Here is a 13729-nt window from a genome sequence, read left to right on the forward strand (position 1 = left end):
GAAAACGTTCATCCATTGTTTAATGATATAACCTGCATTAGGTAAAACAATATGAAGATGCCATAAGAATTTCTCCAATTTGCTGAATTGATTGTTGATGTACAGAAGAGTAAGGTGCATCCATGGATGGTCTGTAACTTTTTGTATCGGCTTATTGATTTGTCCTTTACTGTGGAGTCTCTATTGGGAAAATGGAACTGTGAATGTACACTTCTAATTGTCTCATCGGCTGTTGCGCTTATTTATATTGGGATCTTTTCAGAGCTGTTATCCTCACTCTATCCCAAAGCCATTTCTGCTGGGCATACATAGATTTATTAGTTATGAGTTATTACTTTCGATGTCTGCTGGTGGTTTGATTGTTTACCTGACAGACAGTAAATGGGGAATATTCTACCATCTCCTTGGAAGTGTCTTGGCTACATCTAGTGAATCCCAGCAATTCACCTGATATACCACCAACCTATTTTATGGTGCGCACTCCACATCTTGTACCTTATTTTCTGACCATCGTTGCAGAGATTGCTCGGTTTGCTATGATTTCTCTTATACCAAGATTAAAGGTCCCGATGAAGCAAATATGTGAGAAACGTGTCCACCTCATGGATGTTTATATTGAGAGATTCATATATCTCGCGTATCTGTATTTTGTGAATATTACGATGCATTGTTTTAAATAATTTATATAATTTGTAACAAATTTTGATGTTTTATTATATTAGTCTATGGCATCCTATTCCAATCTGGTACCAGTAAAGGCTGTATTCCAATCCCCCTTTTTTGTTCCGATTTTGTTTTTGATCCAATTGAGGATGTGGTACTATTTTAAAGCCTCTCCTTTTTTCTTTTTCTTGTTTATGGGTAAGGTGCAGTTTTATTGCCTACATGTTTTAGCTTAATCAACTTGTAATAGATCTTTTCATTCAGTGCTGAAATTTTATTTATGGATGGTTATTGATAGACCGAACCATCCCAACGCTTCTTTATCTGTTGGAAACATTTGCCAGAGTTCTCAATTTAGCTCCCTCAACTGCCATGGAGTTGCACTATTTCTAATGTATTTTTCCATCAATGCAAAATACATGGTAAGCTCCTGTAAGACAGAGAGACTCTTTTACAGCAACAATGATTTGTTGGGTGCAGAAGTGCAGTGATCTCATTTACTGAGTTTTGTTGCTGACCATGGATGAAAACGGCAACTTTATCTTGTTTGGGTTATCCAAAGCTGTTATGTTAAAACCAATTTTTAATGCCCTGCAGATGGAGCGTCAGAGGCTGGCACGGGAAAAGCAATTGAGAGAAGAGGCCGAGAGGACACGTGATGAGCTTGAAAGAAGACTCTTGCAGCTGAAGGAAGAGGCACAAATGGCCAATGATGCTTTGGTGAGACATGAATACACCATCCTAAAATCAGAATTGCTGTGATAACCCTGTATTTATAAAAGAAGTGACTCGTGAGTCATGATGCTTGGACACAGATATAATTGTTAGTTGCTTTTATTTCCATCTAGATGAGGTCTGAAGAAACAGCAGATTTACTAGCAGAAAAAGCTCAAATCACAGAGGAAGAAGCTAAACTGCTTGCCCAGAAAGCAGCTGAGGCTGAGCAGGAGATGCAGAGGATTAAAGCTACAGCCATTCGCAGTGAAGAAGAAAAGAGACTCATGGAACAGAAAGTGCTAGAGACAGAGATGTTGGCACTCAAGATGGCAGAAGAGTCTGAAAGAAGGTAGGCTGATTTGCTTATAAGGTAACCGTTCAAAGCATTGCCCTTGCTTTGTTCTTATGTTTTTCATTCTAGTTTTAGGCTAGAATATGTGCATTGCTATGTACACAAATTTAGCGATTCTGCAAAGATATCTAGACTTGCTCTGACACAGAGCATATTGGCCCCATAAAGGAGGATCAAGGGAAGTTTGTTATAAAAGACAAGGAGAAGGCAACTTAGAAACCTTACAAGAAGACCTCATTAACCACTTGCCGCCAAATCCCATACCTGTACGTCATTGACTTTAAGTGGTTGTACCGGGGTGAGGCCTGCAGCTGGTACCATTTTTTTTTTTTTTTTTTTTAGAGACTACGGTCGGCTTTCTTGTAAGAACAACCGAAGCAGCTAAGCAGCATGGCTGTTATTACAAGCAGCAGGAAGGGACTTCCGCGGTTCGCCCAGCCTCTCCCGAGACCCGAGCCACCAGCCGACACATCCGACGGCTGGCTGGAGACCCGAACAAATCCAGAATCGGCTTATATATGGTCTCGAATATAGTAACCCAGAAGCAACATCATTTCCGGTTTACTCACGAGCCAATGGCGCCAGTTTTAGAAAAAATACAAAGTATTCAAAAACGCCGATCTTGGTGTTTCAAATTCTTTTCAGTGCAGAGGAGGCGTTAGGGAACTTTTAGACCACAGATTCCTCCATAAAGAGTACCTGCCACTGCCTATTACTGTCACAAGGGATGTTTACATTCTTTGTGACAGCAATAAAAGTGATCAGAAATTTAAATTTTTTTTTTAAAGGGACAGTGTAAAAAAAAAAAGAAATTTTTCTTTTTCTTTAAAGCACTGCATCCTGCCTGTGCTCGCGCGCCAAAGCAAAGGCATACATAAGTCTTTCCCGCAAATGTAAAACAATTTTCAAACCACACATGTGAGAGCAATAATTCAAGGCCACCTCTTTAACTCTAAACTGGTAACCATTCCTTTTTTAAAAGTGTCGCCTATGGAGGTTTTTAAGTACTGTAGTTTGTCACCATGCCACGAGTGAACGCAATTTTAAAGCATGACTTGTTGAGGTATCTATGAAAAATGATCTGGGGGTTCTAGTAGATAACAGGCTCAGCAATGGCGTACAATACCAAGCAAGCCCAATATTAACATGTAAAAAAAAAAGGGATTTACTCAATGGATAAAACTCTGAATTTGAGGAGAAGCGGTTTACTCTTAAACTACTTTGAGAGTTCTTTACTGTCAGAGCGGTAAGGATGCAGAACTCCCTTCCACAAGCAGTGGTGTCAGCGGGGAGTGTTTTGTAGTTTCAAAAAATTATTAGATGGGCATCTTAGTGAATGCAATATTCAGATATGGGAATTATTGACATAAAAACACATCCACAACCACAGGATGGACTTGGTGTCTTTATTCAGCCTTACCAACTATGTAACTGTCGCTCTGTAAACAATTGATTGATACAAATTATAAAGCTAAACCTGCGTGACTTTCCGGAAGAAATTAAATAAAGCCTTCATGTGGAAATATGTTTGAAAATCGAACACTTGACACAAACTTTAAACAGGGAGCTCCCACTTTGCACACAATAATGATATTACTTCTATCTGTGTTTAAGAGCAAAAGAAGCAGAGCAGTTGAAGCAAGATTTACAAGAAGCTCGGGAATCTGAACGCAGAGCCAAACAAAAGCTATTGGAAATCACCAGCAAAGCAGCCTATACGGTAAGCAAATTAACTTTTTAAAATAACTATCCCAAACTTTTGGGATATACCCTGATTAATTCAAACAGTTACACACATTTATTTTTTCTGCTCCATTGATTTGAGCAGACCTATCAGTAATTTTGTAAGTCTGTGTAATGAATTTCTGATATGTGACAATGTACAACAGAAGTTGTACTTTGTTTTGATAAATCAGTGTTCCAGCTCTAGAGTCTAGACAAGTGATTGTACCTAGACGCAGCATTTCATTGACTGCTTGAGAGGCGGATTTCCGGAAAATGATGTCACCAACTGTCTGCATGCAGCGGGAATCATTCATTCATTCATTAAGTCTTATCTACTGAGTCACCACTCATACTTTCTCGTTTATGTGAGAAGCCGCAGCAGGGAGCTGAGCTGTACCTAAAAACGTAAACAGAACGGGTACTTGCTAAGCACAGGGATTTACATAAAAATTGTATCCTTGGGCCTGTTAGTTTTAGGAGGTAAGTGCTAAATCTGGATGATGCCTGTACAAAAATAGCACTGGCATTCTAGGAAGAAAGCAACATGAAGACTTTACACATTTATTTAGCATGCAGTAAATAAATTTGCTGCTAGGTGTACTTTAAGAGAGTTGTTACATGTTTGACCCTTGTGCATATTTATTTTCTGTATAATGGGATCTTGTGAATCTGTTTAAGAATGTGCAGCTTGATTATGTTATGGTATTCGTTTACACTGCTAGGCCACTGATTTGAAATCCATTTAGACTGTGTATGTGTAGCCTAACAACCTCTGTTGGGTTAATGGTCCATGTACAGTTTTTCAGTTCTTCTGAACCAAATGAATTCTTAGAACAATTGTATTCTCTAATAAACGTAATAGGTATTTCAAACTGAATTACTGGACTATTTAAAGTACCAATAAACCTGATTGATTGGTTATCTTTGTAACCATTTACACACGTGTAGAGGTCCCTAGACACTAACTTTATTATATTGTGTTAACTGTGCAGTGCCCCAGTAGCAGCAGGAATAGTCATTTTGCAATTCCATTTTTCATCTGCAGGGGAATCCAGGGATAAAAATTGAGATACCTACTTTTGTTTTTTGCAAAATGTGATGGTTAGTCTGTGCCATACTACATAATATGACCAGGCAGTTATGAAGCATTCTCTTATTGGAAAAATCCTTAAAAAGTGTACCCAAGTTTAAGGTTTCTGGAGCTCTGCAGTTGCCTTTTCTTCAGAAAGATCCATTATAATTTCTGTCTTTCAACACTTGCCAGTTTCCTTCCATCAAACTTGAATTGTACATGTAATACTAGTGTTTTTAGATATAGAGTTTCCAGGAGTCCTCACAAAACACTTCTTGGACATATCACGTGAAACAAGGCTGTCATGAACACTCAGGACCTGTGTTAATGGGCTTTGGGCTTGTGTTGAAGGCATCAGTCTGACATCAGTTTGAGACTCTTCTGAGCTCATTTATTGATGGGTGCATTTGTCCTGTGATTGATCTCCTTCTGACCTGCATTTCACTTACATAAAGCAGGTTTTGCCTTTCCATAGACTTGTATTGGAATGCAAAACCTGTTTGGAGTGAACAAGAGCACGTCAACCCAGACCCTAACTTGGATTAATTGCTCTCTTAAAGCAGAATTCTGGAATGAACCTAACTAGTTTAAAAAATGCTCCCTCCTCTCTCCTAACACCTATACTTATTATTCTGTATAAGAAAGATGTACATGCCTGTTTTCAGCATGCTTTTGTCCGGTCACGTAATCCAGTCAGCCAGCAGTGGCAGCCACTGATGACTGACACAGGGGCGCCAGTTCACCTGACCAGAGCAGGTGAAAAATAGGTAAGTATACATCCTTCTTAAGCTGGGTACACACTGTAAGAAGATGCTTCACAACAAGTCAGAACCGAGGATGGAAACAATGTGCGAAAACTCTCGCACGACAAAGGCTTTTTTTTTTTTTGTTTCTGATAATATTTTAAATAATTTTAATTTATATTGCTTTGTTTCTGTTAATGGGCAGTCTTTTGTATCTGATTTTTCTCATACAAAAAACTGTACACCTTAAACAAAAATCATTCACTCTGTTCGAGTACGAGAAAAATTTTGGAGTTTTTTCCCCTTCGGAAATTTTCATTTGGAAAGTCTGAACATGATGTCAAAAGTTGTGTACACGCTCTGAAAATTGAACGATCATGCCTGGTATGGAATTTTTCTTCTGATTTTCTCAGTGTGCACCCAGCTTTACACAGATTAGTCAGCATAAGTGATAGGAGGGGGGAGGAAACATTTTTAAGACTAGTTTAAGCTCCTTTCACACTTGTACAACCAAAGTCAGGCAATTGTTTGCCGCAAGTTTGACTGAACTTAAAGCAATGCATGTGTAATCTTGAGGTCTGTGGACCTCAAAACGCATTGTCGGACAAAAGTAGTGCAGAAACTACTTTGAAGTCGTTGAGACTTGAAGTCGCACAGATATGAACGGTACTCATGGGAAATCATGGAGTATGACTTGTCATACGACTTTGCAGTCCAAAATCACAGAACAAGTCGCACAAGTGTGAAACGGGCCTAAAAGACGAGTTTCTCCTGGAATTCTACTTTAAATGTAACAAAATAGTTGTCTTACAGTTGTACAGTGTAAAGGGCGCATGTGATTGTAGCAGATCACATTGGTCAATATTAGATTTTTGTCATGTTAATAGAGTTTGTGCTTGGCACTTAGGGATGGACTCTTGTAAGTTTTTCTTCCTGGTCCTACTCGTGCTACACTCTTAAGTGTCAAACCTCACAGACTCAAAAAGCAGATGAACAGTATTATTTTAGTTCAGTTTTTTCAATGTTTTGTTCCATTTCTAAAACTTGCAATTTCTCTAATCGTAAGCCATTACTTTTTCAGCAAGCAGCAGGTACCAGCAGTAGCTCTGTGCCCCCTGTAGATGTGCCAAGCTTCAGCCTGCTCAGTGACAGTCTGCCCTACGATTTCAAGGACACAGATATGAAACGCCTGTCCATGGAAATCGAGAAAGAAAAGTAAGAGGCGGGGTGGGGACTGTGCGCTTTTAACTGCATATAGCAGCTGAACAATACTTCAGCTGACATTTCTGAATTAACTTCTCATTCTGCGTATGCTGTCAGTCGTGCAAATGTCAAGTGATGGTGCGGAATATACAGTATACACTGAAGGCATACGGTAGTTTTTTTTTTTTTTTTAGTAATTGGTTTGCACCCATGGGCATTATTGCATGACTGGCAGCCATACCCCTATTTTTTATAGGAAAAGGACAGTAGCTGATTTGTATGTTGATTGAGGTGAGGTCATAAATGATATTACAAGGGAAATGCATGCAAATATGGCTGATTATACCTATAAATAGCTTACTAAGAAGATACCGTATCCTTGTGTTTCCAAAAATCCTTTATTTTGTTAGCGTATGGCACATTTTTTTTTATCATGTACACTCTCTGCACCGACATCTGGCTATGATCACTAAGGTTTAATAATTCTTACTAATCAATCTGACTCTTACCTTTATGCAGAGGCTTAGAATTTAGTTAATTTGCATGCCAAACAGCCTAGCTATCGCTATCAACATGATTTAAAAGGTGCCCTCGGGCTTTCCACAATGATGCTTTAGCACATTGCACAATTGTAAGACACTTGCATGAAAAAGTCATACAGCTGCTATACAAAAGCTTGTTTGTATTCGGGGCAACAGCTAGGGGTATTGTTTTTCTTTTCTGTACAATATGAAGAGTTCACAGAATTTGTATATGATTAGTCAGTGGATGATTTGGGTGCACTGAATTTCTCATACAATTGTATTTTATTGTTTATTTAATGTTTATACATGCATAGGAAATGCTTTGTAGATATAATATCAATACAAATTGACAGTATCTGTGTGTGTGTATATATAAATGTGTGTATGTATGCATGCATGTGTGTGTGTGTGTATATATGCACGCATTTATCGGCCACTTTATTGGGTACACCTTTCTAATACCGAGATGGACCCCCTTTTGCATTCAGAACTGATTTTATTCTTCATGGCATAGATTCAACAAGGTGTTGGAAACACTTCTCAGAGATTTTGGTCCACATGATAGCATCACGCAGTTGCTGCAGATTTCAACAAAGCATTTTTCTTCCACACAACTGCCGCTAACTGGATATTTTCGCTTTCTCTGTTGTTCATTGACGAACACAGTCTCTGTTCTTCATAACAGTAGGGTTTTACTGCCCCCCTACAGGAGTAGGACACTAGGCAGAAAAAAATTCTGGCTACGTCTATGGGCAGTCCCAGGACGTAAACTCCCCCTCTCTGCTACAGGATGTAATTTTTAATCTGCCTAGTCAGGAGTAAGGAGACCTAGTTCCTTGCTGGGATCTGTGGTCCTGGCAAAAAAATTTTTTCTAGTTAGGTTTTTTTTTTTCCTCCGGATTATTTTCCCGTGAGATCTACAAGCAACTAAGCCGGATCTGGGCGACGGGCTGGACATATAGATCCAGTGGTCACCCCAGCTCCGTGTTAGGTCGGCCGCGACATAGTCCCACCAGACGGGGACTGGCCCTGCGAGTTAAACGTCTCGCCAGGTCGCACGCGACCAGTTCTAGGCCCGAGTTGCAGCGTTCCTATTGGCCGACAGCCCCGCACTTCGGTGGAGAGGGGTTCTGTCAGGAGATGGCGCCCGCCTGTTCCAGGTATGGTGAATAATTGTTCCCCTCTCTCCCCCTGACGGGTTTTGGGGTGGACGCAGGCCCCTTCCTAGGACAGTCTGACCCCCGAAATTCCCCTCTGTCCTGTCATGCCCCCACATTACCTGTCCCCCCTCCTCCCCCTCCTCCCCTCCCTTCCCCTCCTCCCTCATCCCCCCTTTCACCTCCTGGGGGTATGGGGCGCTTGCAGCTAACCCTGGGGGCTGGCACCGGGCGTCATGCCGATGATGAGTTTCTGTAGCCCGACAACCAGTTTGCGGTGGATCTCTATTGAAAATCAATGGCTGCTATGTTTTTGGAGTCCCTGGAGGCGTTTTTTTGGCGCTGGAGTCCCTCCCTATTCCCTAGTGCTGACACTCAGGTTTTTTTCTTCTGATCAGGATCGCGGCAGAAACCCGCTGTACAGACATCTTGGGCCTTCCTGGTGCGGGTGGTGAGTCTGGGGGGGTCTCTCTCTCTCTCTGCTGAGGGTCTTCAGTGCTTTGTGCCTGACATCTTGGGGGCGTTTTAGCGCTGTGGGACGTTCCTTTAAAAAAAAAAAAAAAAAAAGTGTTTTTTTTTTTTTCAAACTTTTTCTGCGGGTTCCCCTGGTGCGACATGGACCCTGTGGAACACGGTTCCCCACCTGACCTCTGGATTCCAGCCATCCATAGATGCACTGTCGGCGGTCCTGGAATCTTTTGTGTCCCGGGTGGAGGCGGTCTTTAAGGGGCGAAGTACCAAAAAACGCCCCCTTTAAGGATCCGGCGGATAGAAAGGCGGAGTCTGTGGCCCGCAATATTTTCTACCTGGCGGGGTCTGCACTGAGACCGGTCTTTACTGTTGCCCTTGTGTCACAAACCTTGACTGAATGGGCTAAGTTACTACGCTGTGACCTGGAGGGGGAACATCTCCCCCCTGCCTTCGCGTGGTGATGTGTAACGTGTATCGTACTTAACGTTTTCACGCGTAGGTACCCCTGACGCATGTGTTTACATTTGTATTTACGTATATGTGGGAGTGGGGGGGGGGGAGCCTCAAAAAAATTTGGGGGGGGGTGATTTTATTTACTGGGGTGTAACTTTTTTATTTTTTTTTCACTTAACATTTTTTTTTTCTCATCACATAGGGGACAAAGTGATTTTTAGGTGACAGGTTCACTTTAATGAGACATGCAGACAATGCAGAGACCCCCAATGTCTCCTCTGGGCTCCACTGAGTGTTTTGCAATGCAGATCGCATTGCAAAATACTGCTTCCTGGCTAACCGGATGCTTTCACCTGTCAGGCAGGAGTCTGCCTGACACTTTTACACACTATCTCAGTGGCTGCGCTGTAAGCAAAAAATGTAGATTTCAAACCGCTGTCCATTTGTCTAGAACTTGCCAGTCCAGCAGACCGTGTGATACTAAAAGAAATCTCCAAGAACCTCCAAAACTTTATTGCCCGGTGTTTGCTTGGTGCAAAGACTAGGCCTTCTGGGAAAAATGTACTGAAAAATGATCAATCAAGGATAAAGTTGCTTGATCACAGTAACAGACATGTTTGCCACAGACTGAACTTTATAACAACTGTGAAGCACGGTTGTGGAAATGTTATGGTTTGGAGTTGCGCTACTGCTTTAGGGCCTGGGCAGCTTGCAATCATTGAGTCAGCAATACATTTTGTATTATATCAAAGTGTGCTTGATGAGAACGTGAGGCCAAAAGTTGAAGTTAAACCAAAAATGAGTGTTTCAACATAATAATCTAAAGCACACTAGCAAATCCATCAAGAAATGACTCAAAAAAGAAGCATTAGAGGATTATGGATGCCCTAGTCAAAGCCCTGATTTTACTCCCTTTGAAATTCCGTAGGAGTATTTAGAAATAGGCAATTCAAGCAAGGAAACCCACAAACCTCCATCCAAAACTTCTTCAGTTGCAAGAAAAGCAATCAAAATCAAGGGGCAAGGTTTCTGATGCCAAGAGTGTTCTTGCATTTTCCATAGTACACCAATATATCTATTGGTGTTTTTGTTGAATACATTGTTGAAAATGTTCCATTTTTCTTGTGTTTTTTACTTTTTTTTTTTTTTTACACCACCTTTATGTGTAGAGAGAGACACTGTTTTAAAAAATAAAATCTAGTTTGCTTGTTCAACTTTGTTAAAGTCAACAATTGGTTCACAGTGAATATACAGTATGCCGTGTGTGTGTGTGTGTGTGTGTGTGTGTGTGTGTGTGTGTGTGTGTATATATGTATATATGTATATATATATATATATATATATATATATATATATATATATATATAATGTATATACACAGTACAGACCAAAAGTTTGGACACACCTCATTCAAAGATTTTTCTTTATTTTCATGACTATGAAAATTGTAGAGTCACACTTCAAGAGGTAGTCACCTGAAATGGTCTTCCAACAGTCTTGAAGGAGTTCCCAGAGATGCTTAGCACTTGTTGGCCCTTTTGCCTTCACTCTGCAGTCCAGCTCACCCCAAACCATCTCGATTGGGTTCAGGTCCGGTGACTGTGGAGGCCAGGTCATCTGGTGCAGCACCCCATCACTCTCTCCTTCTTGGTCAAATAGCCCTTACACAGCCTGGAGGTGTGTTTGGGGTCACTGTCCGGTTGAAAAATAAATGGTCCAACTAAACGCAAACCGGATGGAATAGCATGCCGCTGCAAGATGCTGTGGTAGCCATGCTGGTTCAGTATGCCCTCAGTTTTGAATAAATCTTCAACAGTGTCACCAGCAAAGCACCCCCACACCATCACACCTCCTCCTCCATGCTTCACGTGGGAACCAGGCATGTAGAGTTCATCCGTTCACCTTTTCTGCGTCGCACTAAGACACAGGGGTTGGAACCAAAGATCTCAAATTTGGACTCATCAGACCAAAGCACAGATTTCCACTGGTCTAATGTCCATTCCTTGTGTTCTTTAGCCCAAACAAGTCTCTTCTGCTTGTTGCCTTTCTTTAGCAGTGGTTTCCTAGCAGATATTCTACCATGAAGGCCTGATTCACACATTCTCCTCTTAACATTTGTTCTAGAGATGTGTCTGCTGCTAGAACTCCGTGTGCCATTGACCTGGTCTCTAATCTGAGCTGCTGTTAACCTGCGATTTCTGAAGCTGGTGACTCGGATGAACTTATCCTCCGCAACAGAGGTGACTCTTGGTCTTCCTTTCCTGGGGCGGTCCGCATGTGAGCCAGTTTCTTTGTAGCGCTTGATGGTTTTTGTGACTGCACTCGGGGACACTTTCAAAGTTTTCCCAATTTTCCGGACTGACTGACCTTCATTTCTTAAAGTAATGATGGCCACTTGTTTTCCTGTACTTAGCTGCTTTTTTCTTGCCATAATACAAATTCTAACAGTCTATTCAGTAGGACTATCAGCTGTGTATCCACCTGACTTCTGCACAACACAACTGATGGTCCCAACCCCATTTATAAGGCAAGAAATCACACTTATTAAACCTGACAGGGCACACCTGTGAAGTGAAAACCATATCAGATGACTACCTCTTGAAGTGTGACTCTACAATTTTCATAGTAATGAAAATAAAGAAAACTCTTTGAATGAGAAGGTGTGTCCAAACTTTTGGTCTGTACTGTATATATATATAGTGCGTTTTATTTGTGTGTATGTATATATACTATATATGTGTATGTAGACCATGCAGCAGTTTAACAGGACAGGTTCCACTCAAAACAGGCCTCGCCATGGTCAACTAAAGAAGTTGAGTGCACGTGCACAGCGACGTATCCAGAGGTTGTCTTTGGGAAATAGATGTATGAGTGTACCCCTCACATTTATGTAAATATTTTATTATATTTTTTCATGTGACAACACTGAAGAATTTACACTTTGCTACAATGTGGCCACACAAAACATTGACACTTTGGGCCCAATTTGGACATTTTCACTTAGGGGTGTACTCACTTTTGTTCCAGCGGTTTAGACATTAATGGCTGTGTGGTGAGTTATATTGAGAGGACAGCAAATTTACACTGTTATACAAGCTGTACACTCACTACTTTACATTGTAGCAAAGTGTCATTTCTTCAGTGTTGTCACATAAAAAATATAATAAAATATTTACAAAAATGTGATGGGTGTACCCACTTTTGTGAGACACTGTGTATGTGTGTATGTATGTATGTGTATATATATATATATATATATATATATACACAATCTCCTCCATAGGAAAGAGGTGCCTTTTAATCTATAGCTGTGTAGTCAGTGGCTCTTGTTATTACAAAGAGATTGGATCTGTTGGAAAATCTACCTGCAAGTGGACCTGATCTGTTCTAAGTTCTATGTGGAAGCTCAAACGAGCAATGTTCTATGCATGCACCTCCATAACTGATCAGTAGACACAGCAGTGGGTCCCATGTTTCTCTCCAGCCTAGACAAATGTCTACTTGTTGTTATCAGGAAGAAATCTGGCTGTCTTAGGGCACCCCAGACGACTGTACTTGCCAGTAAAATGAGTTATTTAATAATTTGAAGCAAACCTGGGTTTGTGTTAATCATCACATCGTGTAGTAGATTCCGGATTAGATTCACACGGATTGTATGCTTTGATTTTTATTACAGGTATTATATATAGTGCTAGCCCTTTACTCAGCACTTTACATATTGTAAATTTTACATCAGTCCCTGACCTCAAAGAGCTTTCAATCTAAGATCCCTACCTCACATGCGTAAATACTAGGGCCAGTTTAGAAAGTGCTCTAATTCATCCCAAAGGTGTCCTGTCAGGTTGCGGTCAGGACTTTGTACAGGCCAGTCAAGTTCCTCCACCCCCAAACTCGCACATACATGTCTTTATGGGCCTTGCTTTGTGCACTGGTTCAAATCATTTGGTGGAGGTGGAGATTTTTGTGTGGGGTTGTTTTTCAGGGGTTGGGCTTGGCCCCTTAGTTCCAGTGAAGGGAACTCTTAAGGCGTTTGCATAGCAAGACATTTTGGACAATTTCATGCTCCCAACTTTGTGGGAACAGTTTGGGGATGGCCCCTTCCTGTTCCATCATGACAGCGCACCAGTGCATAAAGCAAGGTCCATAAAGACGTGGATGAGCAAGTTTGGGGTGGAGGAACTTGCCTGTACTGACCTCAACCCGATAGATCACCTTTGGGATGAATTAGAGCGAAGACTGCGATCCAGGCCTTCTCATCCACATCAATTGTAGAAAGAACATTACCACGCTAATAAAAAAAAATGTGCTAAAAGTTCAGAAAGCCGCTGCCACTACATTCAACCAAAAATTGTGTACATACATAATATATAAAAGTGCGGCGCTAAAAAAAAAAAAAAATATATAGTGTGTGTGTGTGTGTATAGTGATCATATATATATACAATCGTGGAAAATAAAGTTCATAATAAAGAATTCACAAAATCACAACAGAAAAGTCCAAAAAAAGATCCACATTCCAAAAAGGTGCTCAGGTGAAAGTACTGGAAAACCTATATGGAGACAAAGATGTCCAGAAGCCAGTAGTCCCCAATGTGACAAGCCCACCACCACAGATAAAGATGTTGCGCTTAGAGGTTGTGAACCCAGGTA

At 41.0% G+C, this 13729-nt stretch overlaps 1 protein-coding gene across 2 annotated transcripts in view; it reads left to right on the forward strand.

Annotated features, from left to right (window-relative positions):
- The window catches only part of NF2 (NF2, moesin-ezrin-radixin like (MERLIN) tumor suppressor), a 161897-nt gene that overhangs the window by 96157 nt on the left and 52011 nt on the right, over positions 1–13729 (forward strand). For both annotated transcript variants that reach the window (XM_082269263.1, XM_082269262.1), the window contains exons 12-15: positions 1261–1383; positions 1512–1729; positions 3347–3452; positions 6354–6487. In XM_082269263.1, coding sequence (XP_082125389.1) covers positions 1261–1383; positions 1512–1729; positions 3347–3452; positions 6354–6487 — 581 coding nt within the window. The remainder of the gene's footprint in view (positions 1–1260; positions 1384–1511; positions 1730–3346; positions 3453–6353; positions 6488–13729) is intronic.

This window comes from Pelophylax lessonae (genome assembly GCF_965119305.1).
Source record: "Pelophylax lessonae genome assembly, chromosome: 1".
NCBI lineage: Eukaryota > Metazoa > Chordata > Amphibia > Anura > Ranidae > Pelophylax > Pelophylax lessonae.